The sequence below is a fragment of the Thunnus thynnus genome, chromosome 17 (assembly GCF_963924715.1).
Source record: "Thunnus thynnus chromosome 17, fThuThy2.1, whole genome shotgun sequence".
NCBI lineage: Eukaryota > Metazoa > Chordata > Actinopteri > Scombriformes > Scombridae > Thunnus > Thunnus thynnus.
Window position 1 is genome coordinate 3162990 of NC_089533.1, and position 15216 is coordinate 3178205.

Below are 15216 nucleotides of genomic sequence, written 5' to 3' on the forward strand. Positions count from 1 at the left end.
TCTAATGGTCAGTATGAACAGGAGGAATGATTACAGCAAGAAAAACAGGTTTCAGCCGTTGTTTTAAGACACACTTGAAAAATGATGAGCCCGTCCTTTAAAATCTTTTTACATCTTGTGTAAAGATGTAAAAAGATGATGTTCTTCTGAGGCTGCAACACAAACAACTTGATATTCCACACAGACATTAATCCACTTATCATTTAAATAGACCTGTTGTACAACTGATATGTATAAATGACCAAATATGTCACTGAAATAAATAATAATAATAATAATAATAATAATAATAATAATAATAATAATAATAACATGTTGTTTGTACTTTGTTGTGTAGTTTCATGTTGTAATGTATGTGTGTGTATTGTTGAGTCTTGTGAGGTTTCATATGTATTTTAAAAGCTCATCTAAGGACGAGCTTTGCAAACCAGTTTAGTCTATAATTGTTGTGTTATGTGGTGTAAGTTTAGACTGTATAATTGTCTCTATATAAATAAACATGAAATAAATGGTGTTCTTGTTACTTACCAGTGAATTCTGACTGTGTTGCTGCTGCTGTTGCTGGTGAAAGAGGAGTTGGCCCAACTGTAAAGACAGTTATCTCCTCCTGCAGTGACACAGCAAGAAAAGAGCGGGATGAAAACCTCCAACACGCTAAACATAACAAAGACAAAAAAAAAGCTAAGATTATTAGATATTAGCACTAAACTGGCTCTGTAAAGCAGTGGTGGGCAAGTAGCGGCCCATGGGCCAAATCTGGGCCTCCAGCAGAAAGATTTGGCCCCTGCAGAAAGCTGAACTTTTCACTTTCACTGATCACATCAAAACTTTTCACAAAATCAGCCATCAGTAGAAAACAAATATTACATCTGTAGTCTGGTAGAGCGACAGAGATCTGCTGCTTGTTGTTTATGAAACTTTTACAGTTTGTTTGTTTTTGAGTTGTTTGTGTTTTATGCTGCTTCGTATGTACTTTGCTGCTGAATCTTGTGCAGTTTCATGTGTATTTTACTGTTGAGTTGTCTATTTTAAAAGCTCATCTATGGACAGACACCACTAACCAGCTCAGTCTATAAATGCTGAGGTATAAGTTCATGCTGTATACTTGTCCCTGTATAAATAAACATTACAATAAAAACACACAGTGGAAACATTTTCATATATGAGTCATTTCTGCCATATTTATATATATATATGTATATATATATTGTATACAAGTTGGTCTAATTTTGTTTTTCCTCACGTACTAATGGGGGAAATGTCATTTGCTGTTGGATACAGTCCAAACACTTTCATCTATAATCTATAATTTCATCTATAATTATGATTAATTATGATGGAGAAACTGGCGCATGGTTGAATCTAATTGCTGACCCCTGCTGTTAAGGCTTCTTTTAAATTGCTTGTGGAAATCCATTATAATTATATTCATTATAATTTCATTTTAAACACTACTTCAACGATTTTCAGTTTTTAATCTAATTTATTAACTTGTTTATTTTAATTTATTTTTCTTTGTTGTTGTTTTTTTTTTTAAAAGATTCCTGTGTATTTAATAAAAAACAAAGTCAGTATGTTATTTTGAAATGTTTATTGGTACATATAAATAAAACTACGCAACCCAGTAGCGCTAGCGGGAAACGACCGCAGTGCCTTGTGGGTAAGGCGGAAGTAAACAAGCACACGTGCTAAAGATGGAGCGTTCAGAGCTGAGTCAAACCTCAGACACGAGAAAAGTGAATAAAACGGATATTTTAAAGGATTTCCAGGCGTCGTTTTTCGCTATGAGTCGTCTTGCGTCACTTCCGTGGACTGTGAGTATGACGACATGTTTTTAATCAACAAAATCCATCCAGAAGAGCGTCTGTTTGAGCTGCTCTGATTGGCTCACAGGCAGAATGCTGCTGAAATAATGTCACAAATCAGTTATAATTCAGCACACATGTTGTCAACATGCAGGCCGGAAATAAGTTAATAATCTCAGTTTTATGCAGCTGCTGCTTTAATGTTTGCATTGAAAACTGTGGATAATAAATCTGAGTGAAGGTTGACTGTTGACAATCTGATGGAAGAATCTGCAAATTCACACAAAACTCAACACTCTGAACATTCACAGTAGTCTGCTTGTGATGTTAATGTAATGCAATGTAATTTCTTATTATATATATATATATATATATATATATATATATATATATAATGCAGCATACAGAGAATGTGTCTTATTGGTGTTTGTTCCCACAAACACAACATAGAAGAATAAAAATAGAGTAAGATCATAATAATAATGAAATAAACAAAGTAATATTAAGATTTAATTTAAAATCTATTCACAGAATTAAATAATGATAGTTTTGAAATGGGATATAAAACTTGAAATATTGAAATATGGACGAAGAAATGAAGTGTATGAAATATATGAAGCTGACAAGAGCAGAAAATTATTAAATGTGTTTGTGATTTAGGGTTAGTAAACAGATCATTGCTATAAGAGATAATAAAGGTTAAAGGTTGAACAAATAAAACTCTAAATTGAAAGTGGCTTGAATGAACATGTGGTCCGGTTACAGTTAAATTTAAACTCAGTCTGTCCTGTTTTTACTGATTTATTGGTTTATTTAACAGGGACGGTGAACATCGGTAAAGTCTCTGTGTCTCTGGACAGATGTTACACTGAAAAACAATATAAGACTGAAATTAAAACGGTTATGAGCAACAATAAACTAAAACAGAGCTGCAACGAACAACTATTTTCATTATCAGTTAATCTGCAGATTATTTTCTAGATTAATGGATTCATCATTTGGTTTATAATATATCAGAAAATTGTAAGAAATTGATCTTTTGTTTTGTGAGACCAGTAGTTTAAAAGATTAATATGCTCAGTTTATTATAAGTTAAGAAAAAGAAAAACAGTGAACGATGTTGACATTTGAGAAGCTGAAACCAGCAAATTTCAGTCATTTTTGCTTTTAAAAAGATCACTGAAAGGATGAATTGGATGGTTTCTGGTTAATTTTCTGTCAGTCAATGAATTAATTAATGAACTGATCGATTTTGATAATTCAATAACTATGATGGATATCAAAAAAGAAAAGTGAAAATATGCTAAACATGTTAGAACTGGAAACATGTTTTTAGCTGTAAGAACGTACGAGGAATAAAAATAATGATAAAGAGTTAAAACTGCACAATTAACCCACAGACAAGAAAATGAATCCCCGTGTTTCCCAACCAATCGGGATCTGAGTTTGGCTTGTTACCAGGTAGAAAACATGTGAGGGAGCTCTGTGATTGGTCGTCTTTCTGTAAAATTCTAAAAGGCCTTTTTAATACAAATAAACAAAGTCAACAATCTGGAAAATATTATCTGCTGCGGGATGTTTCAACAGGGAAAGATGGAGATATTTATTTATTTAGTAATTTAGTGTGATTGATTCACCAGCTGGAGAAGACGGAAGACGGAGACGTTTTGATCTGTTAAGCTGCTGCTTAGTGGTTAATTGTGATTGGTTGAGAGGTGTAAAGGTTTGTCCGTCTGTGTGTGAGACGATGGCGGGTTTGTGTTTTTGTCGGTCACTAACTGCTCATTTCTACTTTCACAGTTTCTAGAAAACGACCTTGAAAGCAACAAATCATCAGAATTAATATCAGACATCCTAAAACAGGTAAAAGCAGATCAACACACGAACCTCCGATGACATAACAATCACAAATCAGTCCTGAGTGATCAATAAAATAAAGAATAATGTGGATTTACTTCCTGTTTCAGACGTGTCTTCACTCTCTGTGCCGGAAGTTTCCGCCATCAGTCAGATATCGGAGGCTGTTTCTGTCCGAGCTCATCAGACGGGTCGGTGGTCTGTAATGTTTGTTTGTTTGTTTGTTTATTGATTATTTAACAGAGACATAAATGCACAATAAATTAGATAAAACTAGAAGCTCATTTTCCATCTGTAGTCTGAGCAGAAGCCACCAGTGATGCACAAGATTCAGAAATAAAAGAAAACAGCTGTGGTGAATTAAAGTAAAACATCAGTATTAGTATTAGTTATACACTATATATAGATATTATGTTATATTATATTATATTATATTATATTATATTATATTGTATTATGTTATATTATATTATATTATAGTGTGTCTCTGACCTGTAGACTGTATTTCTTTTCCAACTTTATTTGCCAAATATTGAAATACACAAATAATACAATAATAAAACAATGTCAAATATTTCCCGAAATAACATAGAACAACATAAAAGACACAAGACTAAAACATAGAAGAAATATTTTATTGATGAAGTATTTTATAGTATTGATCCCAACATACAGGTCTTTGATGGAGGGAGGAAAGGACCTGGGACAGCCGGGGTCTGAAACCAGGACCTTCTGGCTGTGAGGTGACAATAAAATCATCCAATCATATATTTAAAATAAAATCTAATAGAAATAAGGAAAATAAATAAATGAAAATAGATAAAGATTACAGGTTTACAGAAGTGTCTCTTACCTTTTATAAATACCCTTTTTCTGATAAGGTCAAAGAAACACCAGACCACTGTTATAAAACAGACGTCTTTAAAACTGTCGACACTTCAAACTGCAAATAAGGTCAATTATGACTGTTTGTATCATCGATTTTTAATCCATGAAGGTTTTATATTTGTTGAATTTTCCTGGTAACTAGAAATGTGATTTTAAAGTAAATTTCAGTGTAAAACCACAACAATAACAAAAGAAACTCACACACACACAGAAAAAAAACTGTTTGAGATGTTCATTCAGATTTTTCCACCATTCAAGCTCCATCCCCATGTTGTTTTTTAAAGTATTAGATAATTCCCATTTTTCCCATTTTTCTTCCAGTTTTGCTCCTTGTATTCTTTAGATAAATGTCAGTTGTTCCATTTGGATCATTTTTAGCCTTTTTACTTGATATTAACAGTATTTTAATGATGTATCAGTCACTTCAGGTTCAGCACCATGAAACTCATTTAGACCTGATATCCTAGTATTAGTCATAACACTTAAAAATGTTTTATTATTATTGGTTTATCTTTGAGTTACTTTAATGTTCCCTGTAAGATGTTTCCTTGTGTTGCATTATGGATTCTGTCTGTCGGTAAAGTGAACTAAACAACCTTAAACTATAAAATAAAAGTGATTAATAAGCAGTGAATAGTTTCAGATCTGATCTGAGTTGTTCCTGTGGTCTCGTCTCTCCAGCTGGAGGCTTCAGACTGTGATCCTCTGGACGAGCTGTACGACGCTCTGGCCGAGGTTGTGGCTGCTGCGGAGACGACGGAGTGCTACAAGAGTTACTTACTGGTACCAAACCTGCTGCAAACACTCAACACTCACTGAAACACACGCAGGTGCTTTATAGAGGAAGATTTATTGGTTTTGGCTGCTTGAAAATGAAGAAATTATTGAAACCTACAGATGTGTTTTTTCATAAATCTTCTATCAGTCCTTCTTTAAGGATAAGGCCGAAGTTTTTTGGTATTTTTCTTATTATCAACAAATCCCATGAAAAGAAACCAATGATGTGTTTGTCCGTCTCGCAACACTTCCTGCTCTGACTGTGACTCTCAGCTCCGAGTCCATTGGTTCCTACTAAAGATCTTTAAAAACTAATCACAGATATTTAGTTTCATTTATTACAAAGTCTCAAGTACTAAAGTTGTTTGAGGAATTTATAATATATTAAGTCAAGAGGTTGTGATATGAAGCACAACAAGCTGCTGAAGCTGTAAACAGTAAAGGCTTCCTGCACATGCTCAGTAGCGTCTGCCGTACACAGAACTACTCTCCAGAGACTGAAAACATGATGCTGTTATTAGTGTTTGGAGCCGTTTCTAAACAAACTAACATGATGAAGGAACATGTCACCCAGTGCAGCGGTGTGGCAATAAGAAAAAATTGTTGACAATAAGAAAAATACAGAAAATCACCAGATATGTCCTTTAAAAAAGGTGATGATGATGGTGAGACAGCTACAGGAAGAACTCATAAAACAAACCAAAAAGTATAAAACTTTTGGGAAAATATGTACAAAGTTATTTGGCAGTGAGATAAAGTCACAGTTTGATCGACGTAAACTGCTCTCTAATGTCATTAATATGTAATAAACATATAAAAAACGTATCATTCCTGTCAGTAACGTCTGGGTTTGTCTCCTGCAGCCGTGTGGTGACGCTGTCAGCCTGTTGGAGAACGTAGCCGTGATCTCAGAGGGAACCACCGGCCTGGTGACCTGGGAGGCTGCTCTCTACCTGGCAGAGTGGGCCCTGGATCACCGGCAGTCCTTCACTGGCAGGTTAGACCACCTCCAACTATAAAGTCACACCTAGATGTTTGTCATAATACCACAGTCTGATGTGTCAGTGTGTAATGTGTTGGTTGTGGCTTGTAGTGATGAACCTGCAGAGAATTATCAGTCACTCTGCAGCTCCTCTCGGCTTTACGGAGCTTTATAGTGAGTTTCATCTCATTGTTCATCTGTCCGGCTGTAACTTTACTGTTCTGGTTCACTCTCAGCGCTCTCATAGCGTCGTTTTCAGAGGAAAAGCTGCAAAAAGCCGCTGTACACTACCTGCTCAGCACCAAACAGACACAGTTACCTGTGGTGTTACTAGCTGGTGAACATAGCGGAGCATTTAGCAGCTAAAGAGCAAAAGATATTTCCCTCAGGAGTTGGTGGAGACCAAAAACAGAGCTAAAAGAGAGTGAATATTGGACTTACATTCACCAGGTGGACAGAAACACGACTCCACATGAATGATAATGTTGCTCCGTAAATGCTGGATGTGGAAATAAGCAACTGTTTGCTAACATGTTCAACATATCAACTTAAAAGCTGATGATGTGTCAGAGTTGTGTTCACTACTTGTTTCTGCTGAAAACTAGTGGACAAAAAAATAAATTAATGCAGGTTTAAGGGACATTTTCAATACAGGATTTTTACCTGTTTTGGAGTATTTTCACACTATTTAAGTTAAGGATCTGAATACTTCCTCCGTCACTGCTGGGAGCAAGTGACAAGTAATGTTTCTGTGGAAAACTGTCAAATTTTGAACATTTTTGGGGATGAAAGCTGGCACAAGAACACAAAGTCATCTCGCGTCTGGAGTCGAGGATCCCAGATTTGATAAACTCAGTTTTTAAATCTGTCTTTAGGACGGTTCTGGAGCTGGGCAGTGGCGTGGGGTTGACCGGCGTCACCGTCTGTCGCTCCTGCAGCCCGTCCAGATACGTCTTCAGCGACTGTCACCCCAGAGTCCTGCAGAAACTGAGAGACAACGTGGAGCTGAACGGTCTGGCCGAGCAGACGTCACCTTCGGTCAGCGTGGAGGAGCTGGACTGGACGGGAGTGACGGAGGAGCGGTTAAAAGAGATCGGGGCTGACGTCGTCATCGCCGCAGGTCAGAGTTCAGTCTTGATATGAGCCTGGAAGGAAATAAACTTTCATTGTCACTTGCATCGTTTGACTCATGATGGACTTTTTTTTTTTTAAAAAGGATGAAAATCGATGCAGCAGAACCAGACGTATCATCTTTTTTTATTTTGCACATTCTTCCTCCTTGTTAAACTCTTCTGCCTACATTACCCACAATGCAACTCAACAGCATGGTTGGAAATTTGAGTGTGTTATGCTACTAGTGGCTAATGCATGGTCTCCAACTGGCATCTTATCTTTGCATCTTCTTCCACGTAAATAAGACACGACACAGAGATGCAAGGAGGAGATGGTTCCTCTAAACCGTCATCTGAGGCGACGTCAGTTTGTGATGACGGCGGACTCTTCTGATGCCTTAGACTTTGTGTTTACGCGTACAATCTGTCCAAATAATAATAATAATAAGGGCGCACAGTTACCACTGCCAGCACAGCGGTGCAGTGATGTCCTCCAGCATGACAGAAGACTGTGTGAAATATTTAACAGTTTTGACAAACATCATTATATTGTGAGCAGATCCGACAAATCAGTTTGTAAAGTTGCTGCTCAGACACGTGAAACATTTCTACTGGCTGCAACATTTGAATTAATTTAGTGTACATTTATTGATATTGATATTGATATATTTAATAATCTGTTATGTCTTGTAATTTGTCTTATAGCTCATGTCAGGAGTTTTTAACCTGATAAAAAAAAAACAATTTTAATTGAAATGTTTTTACTGCTGAAAGAAAACAGACTCGCCTCTTCTCCCTGATTATAATATCATCCATGATTCAAGTGAAAATGGGAAAATTAAAAGTTTTCTGATGAATGAGGAACATTGTTTTATGCTTCCTTTATTAATCAGACCTGTACAACTAACGCAAAACAAGTACGCACAAATACCGTCGTCAGCAGTGATAATGCTGAAACCTCACAGATGTTTCATCTCTGTGTGCAGATGTGGTGTACGACCCCGACATCGTAGGAAGTCTGGTGAAGCTGCTGTCCAAGATCTTGAGGTGTTCATCCGCTGAAGTCCTCCCGGAGGTCTTCATCTGCTCCACCGTCCGAAACCCGGAGACCTACAGTGGCTTCAAGCAGCAGCTGGGTAAGAGACAACGACGACGAGGAGAGGAGGCAGCGGCGAATTCTCAGTCTGGTTACTGAGAGTCTGTTAATCTTAGACTGAGAGTTTGATGCAGGTTGAGGCATCAGTATGTTTTATTTTTCAGGACTGTGACAATTGTTTTCATTATGTAAGAAAATAGTAAAAAAAAAAATGCGGGTTATGATTTCTTGCAGCCATGGTGACGTTATCAAACGTCTTGTTTTGTCTGATCAACCAAGAACCCAAAGATGTTCAGTTTTCTATCATATATGACACATAAAAGCTTCAAATCATCACATTTGAGAAACTGCAGCCAGCAAAGTTTTCGCATTTTTGCTTAAAAAAAAGATTATTGGATTTTCAAAATGGCTGCAGATAAATTTCCTGTTGTCGTCTAATTATTGCAACTCTATTATTTTTAAATAACCAAAAGCTATTAAAACACATTTAAGAGTCATATCGATAGATTTGTGACATACTTCTTCAATACGATGAGAATTAGTTTAGATTTAATAAAAGCCTCCTGACTTTTCATGAAGTCATTTAACTCTTTGTCCTTTTCTTGTCTCATCTCGTCTTTGTGATGCTTTAAACTGTTTTATAGCTTCAGTAAACTGACCGATTTTGTTTGTTTTTGCACAGAAAACGCCGGGATCAGCCATCATGTGATCACAGGACCCGTCAGCAAAGTGTTCACTTACAACAGAGTCTCTGCAATAGAAATTATCAAACTGTACATGTGAGACGACCAGAGGCAGTACTGGAAGAAGAACTGAAATGTTGTACTTCAGTAAAAGTGGAAATACCACAATGAAAATATACTCCATTACAAGTAAAAGTGCATTGAAAACATTACTGAAGTAGAAGTACAAAAGTATTAGCGGCAAAATGTAAGTATCAAAAGTAAAACTACTCATTATGCAAAGATGGCCCCATTTAGATGTAAGCATCATTTTAATTGGCAGCTAATTAGCTACCTAGCGGCTAACTGATGTTAGCGGTGTATGTTTGTTTGTTGGCTCGTTCAACAAGCTAAGCTGCAGGACGAGACGTGTTCATGTTCATGAGTTAGATAATAAGGAGACTTTAGCAGGAAAGCTAATGTGGGTTGTTGTTCAGAGTCTGTGTAGCAGGATGCAATCAGGCTCAGTGTGACCGTCTGCTCTGACAGTGATACCATATAAACCAGCAATTATCACTTTTTCTAGCTGATGTAGGCTAAAATATCGTCTCTTTAGGCCTTTATTTGGCTTGTGAAATATCAGAAGTTTTGTGATCTAATAAGAAAGGTTTACTGTAAAAACAGAATAATTTGGTATCTAGTAATAAAGAGAAAATACGTCAGCATAACATGAAAAATATCTTGTAACAATGTAGAAAGGAATTTGTTAGAAACTGAGCAAACATTTTTTGTCATGGTGGCAGCAGTACGCTGCTGTAGTATTTCCCTCTTTGTGTCAGGCCTGTTTAAAGGTTCTGCTCAGTGGTGTTACTGGGTACACTGGCCTAATACTTATGTGCTTTTACTTAACCGATGTGACATTTTCACTACAGTTACTTGTAATGAGTATATTTATATCACAATATTGCTTCTCTTACTTCAGTAAAGGATCTCAGCACTGATCAACACACTGATGGAGACGCCTCCCTCTCTACCTCCTAACTAAACACACCACTACACCTCTGAATCTGTTGTAAAAATACTTGTGAATTATTGTAATCACTTGTGAGTTTGAATCCACTGACAGGTAGAACGGATGGATGGAAATATACTGAGTGGATGTTAAATTAGTCAGTGTGTCAAAGGGAACATCTGGATCCTGAGGGTAGACCAGTGGTCTCATCTTTAACAGCATTTTTATAAAATGACTGTTTTATGTGTAAAATATAAATCTATAAAATGTGCCGTGAGATGGAACATAAGTGCAGTACTCAGTACATCACTGTCTGTAGCACAATAAAGATTTTATTTACAAATGTACATCATATCAAAGTGTTTTTATACATTCAAGTGCTTGAAGGGAAAAAAGGTTTTTGTTCAGGTGGAGAAATCACAGATTCCTTCACCTCATCGTCCCGTCTGCTCCGACAGAATCTCCTGAATAATTCAGACATTTTGAAGGGCTTTATGTCCTTTATGTTTTTGGTCCTGAGTGTTTTCATTGACGGTGGTCGGTCTGTTGGTGCCACTCTTTGGTCCAGAGGAGGATATCTCAACAGATTATGATGAAATGTGCTGTAAGTATTAAATGTTGTTGTACATAGCTGCACAACATGATAAGTGAAAAACAAAATCAAGCTTGATGCCCCAGTTTTTCTGCAAGTCGTCCTTCATGGCATTTGTAACACACAGGTTGTGAGAGGCCAGAGGGCCGAAGAAGTGTTCGTACCTGAAAGACGACCAGAACAGAGTCAGCAGCAAATCTTTTAGGCCCCTTAAATTCATCAGAAAGCCAGAAATTATACAACAAAGAATGTATTTCCTATAAATCGAGCACCATAAATCGTTGGATAAATACTCTGAGACTCAAGATAACAACCACAGACAGTGTTGGTTTACTGACCACTTTGCCAGGCGGACCACCGGGTGTGTGGATCCGTGGCTCAGGGACATGATGGTGTAGCCGTAGTTGTGCCAGTCGATGACGAATCTGCTGCCACGCAGGACGCACACGAGCCAGGACACTGCGATGCCGGGCAAACCTGGAGGATTCTGGGATACGAACACAAACGTTCCCATTAGCACAGAGACGTCCGCAAGAAAGTCAACCGAGTGGTTCACAGTAAATGTGTAAACACAGTAAACACTCTACTGTAAAACCACTGCAATTTAACAATATTTATTAGGGACCGAGCCCAAAAGGCAGAGGCCTTTTGTGTGTTTGTTTCTTTCTTTCTTTATTATTACGCCACTTAAACCCTAAATTTGACCCCCTAAACATGCTCAAAACCTCACCAAATTTGGCAGGCACATCAGGTCTGGTGAAAAATTTGATAAAATGTAAAAATTAACCCCAAAGTGCCAAAATGTGCTCTCTAGCGCCACCTATGTAACAAAAATGGCCAGTTTCAATACTACTTGCTACTGGGTTATTTCGGTTAAAATTATCGATTACTGATACCTAACTCTACCAAAAGTTCCCGTCCACACGTGATGTCTGGACCATAAATCCATGCTTCATCTCACCCTCACTGGTAAACAACACCCTGAAATAATCAAACTCCTGATAAGATACTTGTATGAAAACACAAAGACAAACATAAAACATTACAACCTGTTTTGCATTAATGGTCAGCAGCAAGAACTCCGGTTGAGCCTTTTTCACTGATACTCTTCTTCTATCAGGATGAGACAAACCTGCATCAGAATATGAGACTGCAGCTCCATCTTCAGCAGCACATGAAGAAGCTGCAGAGACTGAACCATCACCTTCGTCACATACGTGAGCTATCAATATGTAGAAATGATTAAGTAACAGTTTAAACTGTTAATCAATTGTACATACATTTTAAATTTAAACTTTAGAGTTTAAACTGTTACTTAATAGCTGACTTCTTCATAATTGACAGTGGAGATGTTGTGCATCATTGCTGTCTCTTCAAAATAACACCAGAGTGAGTGAGGAAGTCACTTTGGGTGAATTAAACTCCTCCGTCCTCGCTGGGAGGAGCTGAGACGTGAGTGAGGGAAGCAAGGAGCCATGTTAGCCAAATGAAAAGCAGCCAGTAACCCTTTAAAACTGCTCCTCTACCTGGAATGAATCAGCGCTTGATAAGCCCTCCCTCTTCTTCCTGCTCTCAAACACAACAAGCTCCACTCTGTGCTCATATTTCCTTGTTCCCTCCCCTTCAGATCTACAGTTTGCAGATTGGTGTAATAAACATGTAAAGTAGCACAAGAGCAAAGTCCAAACTTGTTTCACCTGTCAGGAAGTGAAACTCAGACAGTCGTTGCCACTGAGAGCTGAAATGGCGCAGAAAGGAGATCAGCTGGACCGAGAAACAATCAGCTGTTCGATCTGTCTGGATCTACTGAAGGATCCGGTGACTATTCCCTGTGGACACAGCTACTGCATGAGCTGTATTAAAGGCTTCTGGGATGGAGAGGATCAGAAGAAGATCTACAGCTGCCCTCAGTGCAGACAGGCCTTCACACCGAGGCCTGTCCTGGTGAAAAGCACCATGTTAGCAGCTTTAGTGGAGCAGCTGAAGAAGACTGGACTCCAAGCTGCTCCTGCTGATCACTGCTATGCTGGACCTGAAGATGTGGCCTGTGATGTCTGCACTGGGAGGAAGCTGAGAGCCCTCAAGTCCTGTCTGGTGTGTCTGGCCTCTTACTGTGAGAAACACCTCCAGCCTCATTATCATGCAGCTCCATTAAAGAAACACAAGCTGGTCGACCCCTTGGAGAAGCTCCAGGAGAACATCTGCTCTCGTCACGATGAGGTGATGAAGATATTCTGCCGTACTGATCAGCAGAGTATCTGTTATCTCTGCTCTGTGGAGGAACATAAAGGCCACGACACAGTCTCAGCTGCAGCAGAAAGGACTGAGAGGCAGAGAGAGCTTGAGGTGAGTCGACAACAAATCCAGCAGAGAATCCAGGACAGAGAGAAAGATGTGAAGCTGCTTCAACAGGAGATGAAGGCCGTCAGTCGCTCTGCTGATAAAGCAGTGGAGGACAGTGAGAAGATCTTCACTGAGCTGATCCGTCTCATCCAGAAAAGAAGCTCTGATGTGAAGCAGCAGATCAGATCCCAGCAGGAAACTGAAGTGAGTCGAGTCAAAGAGCTTCAGGAGAAGCTGGAGCAGGAGATCACTGAGCTAAAGAGGAAAGACACTAAACTGAAGCAGTTCTCACACACAGAGGATCACATCCAGTTTCTACACAACTACCCCTCACTGTCACAACTCAGTGAACCTACAGACTCATCCAGCATCAATATCCGTCCTCTGAGATACTTTGAGGATGTGACAGCAGCTGTGTCAGAGCTCAGAGTTAAACTACAGGACGTCCTGAGGGAGAAATGGACAAACATCTCACTGACAGTGGCTGAAGTGGACGTTTTACTGCCAGAACCAGAACCCAAGACCAGAGCTGAGTTCTTAAAATATTCATGTGAAATCACACTGGATCCAAACACAGCAAACCCACAGCTGTTATTATCTGAGGGGAACAGAAAAGCAACACTCATGAGACAAAAACAGTCTTATTCTAGTCACCCAGACAGATTCACTGTATGGAGTCAGGTCCTGAGTAGAGAGAGTCTGACTGGACGTTGTTACTGGGAGGTGGAGTGGAGAGGGGGAGGAGTTTATGTAGCAGTCGCATACAAGAATATCAGCAGAGTAGGAAATTCAAATGAATGTCTATTTGGATTTAATGACAAATCTTGGACTTTAGATTGTGACACTGACAGTTATACATTTCGGTTCAACCATGTCTCAACTCCTGTCTCATATCCTGGTTCCTCCAGAGTAGGAGTGTACCTGGATCACAGAGCAGGTATTCTGTCCTTCTACAGCGTCTCTGAAACCATGACTCTCCTCCACAGAGTCCAGACCACATTCACTCAGCCTCTCTATGCTGGACTTCGGCTTTATGATTATGGAGTCACAGCTGAGTTGTGTAAACTCAAATAGACAGAAGTCATTTCAGACATCATGTCGTAATTCTTCATGTTTTTGTCTCCATTGTTTCTGAGAGCTTGTTGCTTTGGTGTTTCTGAACTGCACAGAGATCAGCTGTCAATCAAACTGGGATTGTCAACACTTTTGTTCTTTTCATTTGTTGTTCTTTTAATGTTTTGAGTTTCTTTAAATGTCACTTTTTCCTGTGTGTTTTTATCCATGGAGGCTATCGCTGCTCATGATGACGTCTTTTACCTTCACTGACGTTTCTTCAGATGAAAATATAAACTTTACTTTGTTTTAAATGTTAGTTTCATATTTGTATTGATATATTTGTGTGCTGTTGTTTCTTAAACAGAGAAAAAAGGCAGAACTTCCTTCATCATAGATATTTTGTTCTCATCACTTTGTAAATTCATAAATAAATGTACAATCAAACTGTAATTATCATGATAATAATCATTTATTATGTTCTTGTACATTCTGGGTTAAACTAACTGATTGTGTGGATGAAGTGAATCTAAACATGAAATCATTGAACAAGAGTCATTTAACAGACTTTACTGATCAGATGTGTGAACAATCTGAAGCTTTACATAATCAATAAAGATGTTTTTTTTTCAACAATGAGCAAAGTGTTTTCTTCTGTCTGAATTTTTCTGATGAATGATAATGATTATGATATTGATCATTATTATTATTATATAGATTATTATTATTAGGTTGAGATTGGTGATGATGATGATGATTGCTATTATGTTTAGAAATGATGACCTCAGAACACTCACAGCTAGCTTAGATTCACAGTTGTTTTCATCAACATCTGAATTTATATTTGATATTTCAGAAATTAATAATAAGAGTCTACAAACTAAAAATCACTGAGATTATTTTTTCCCAGTTTGGATCAATATAGCACCAACACAACACTGGGTTAACTTTACCTAGTAGCAATCTGTTATTTTGAGCCAGTGTCACACACAACAAGCTCAGGTTTTAGCTAAAAACTGTTGTAACAAGCTTTAGTT

At 38.1% G+C, this 15216-nt stretch overlaps 3 protein-coding genes across 3 annotated transcripts; 2 read left to right on the forward strand and 1 right to left on the reverse strand.

The window, feature by feature from the left end:
- Positions 1-1650: 1650 nt before the first annotated feature.
- eef2kmt (eukaryotic elongation factor 2 lysine methyltransferase) lies at positions 1651-10564 on the forward strand. Its single transcript, XM_067615573.1, has 8 exons — positions 1651-1814; positions 3606-3668; positions 3773-3853; positions 5232-5333; positions 6191-6324; positions 7185-7429; positions 8408-8557; positions 9200-10564. Exons 1-8 carry the CDS (start codon positions 1695-1697, stop codon positions 9298-9300), a joined length of 996 nt encoding a protein of 331 aa, XP_067471674.1. The 5' UTR covers positions 1651-1694; the 3' UTR covers positions 9301-10564.
- On the reverse strand, positions 10506-11999 carry LOC137200886 (chitobiosyldiphosphodolichol beta-mannosyltransferase-like). The gene is made up of 3 exons (XM_067615586.1): positions 11916-11999; positions 11122-11270; positions 10506-10947 (listed from the first exon to the last, which is right to left on the reverse strand). Exons 1-3 carry the CDS (start codon positions 11982-11984, stop codon positions 10803-10805), a joined length of 363 nt encoding a protein of 120 aa, XP_067471687.1. The 5' UTR covers positions 11985-11999; the 3' UTR covers positions 10506-10802.
- Positions 12000-12526: 527 nt separating this feature from the next.
- On the forward strand, positions 12527-14813 carry LOC137200867 (tripartite motif-containing protein 16-like). The gene has a single exon (XM_067615557.1). The coding sequence runs from the start codon at positions 12527-12529 to the stop codon at positions 14198-14200; it is 1674 nt and encodes a 557-aa protein (XP_067471658.1). The 3' UTR covers positions 14201-14813.
- Positions 14814-15216: the final 403 nt, after the last annotated feature.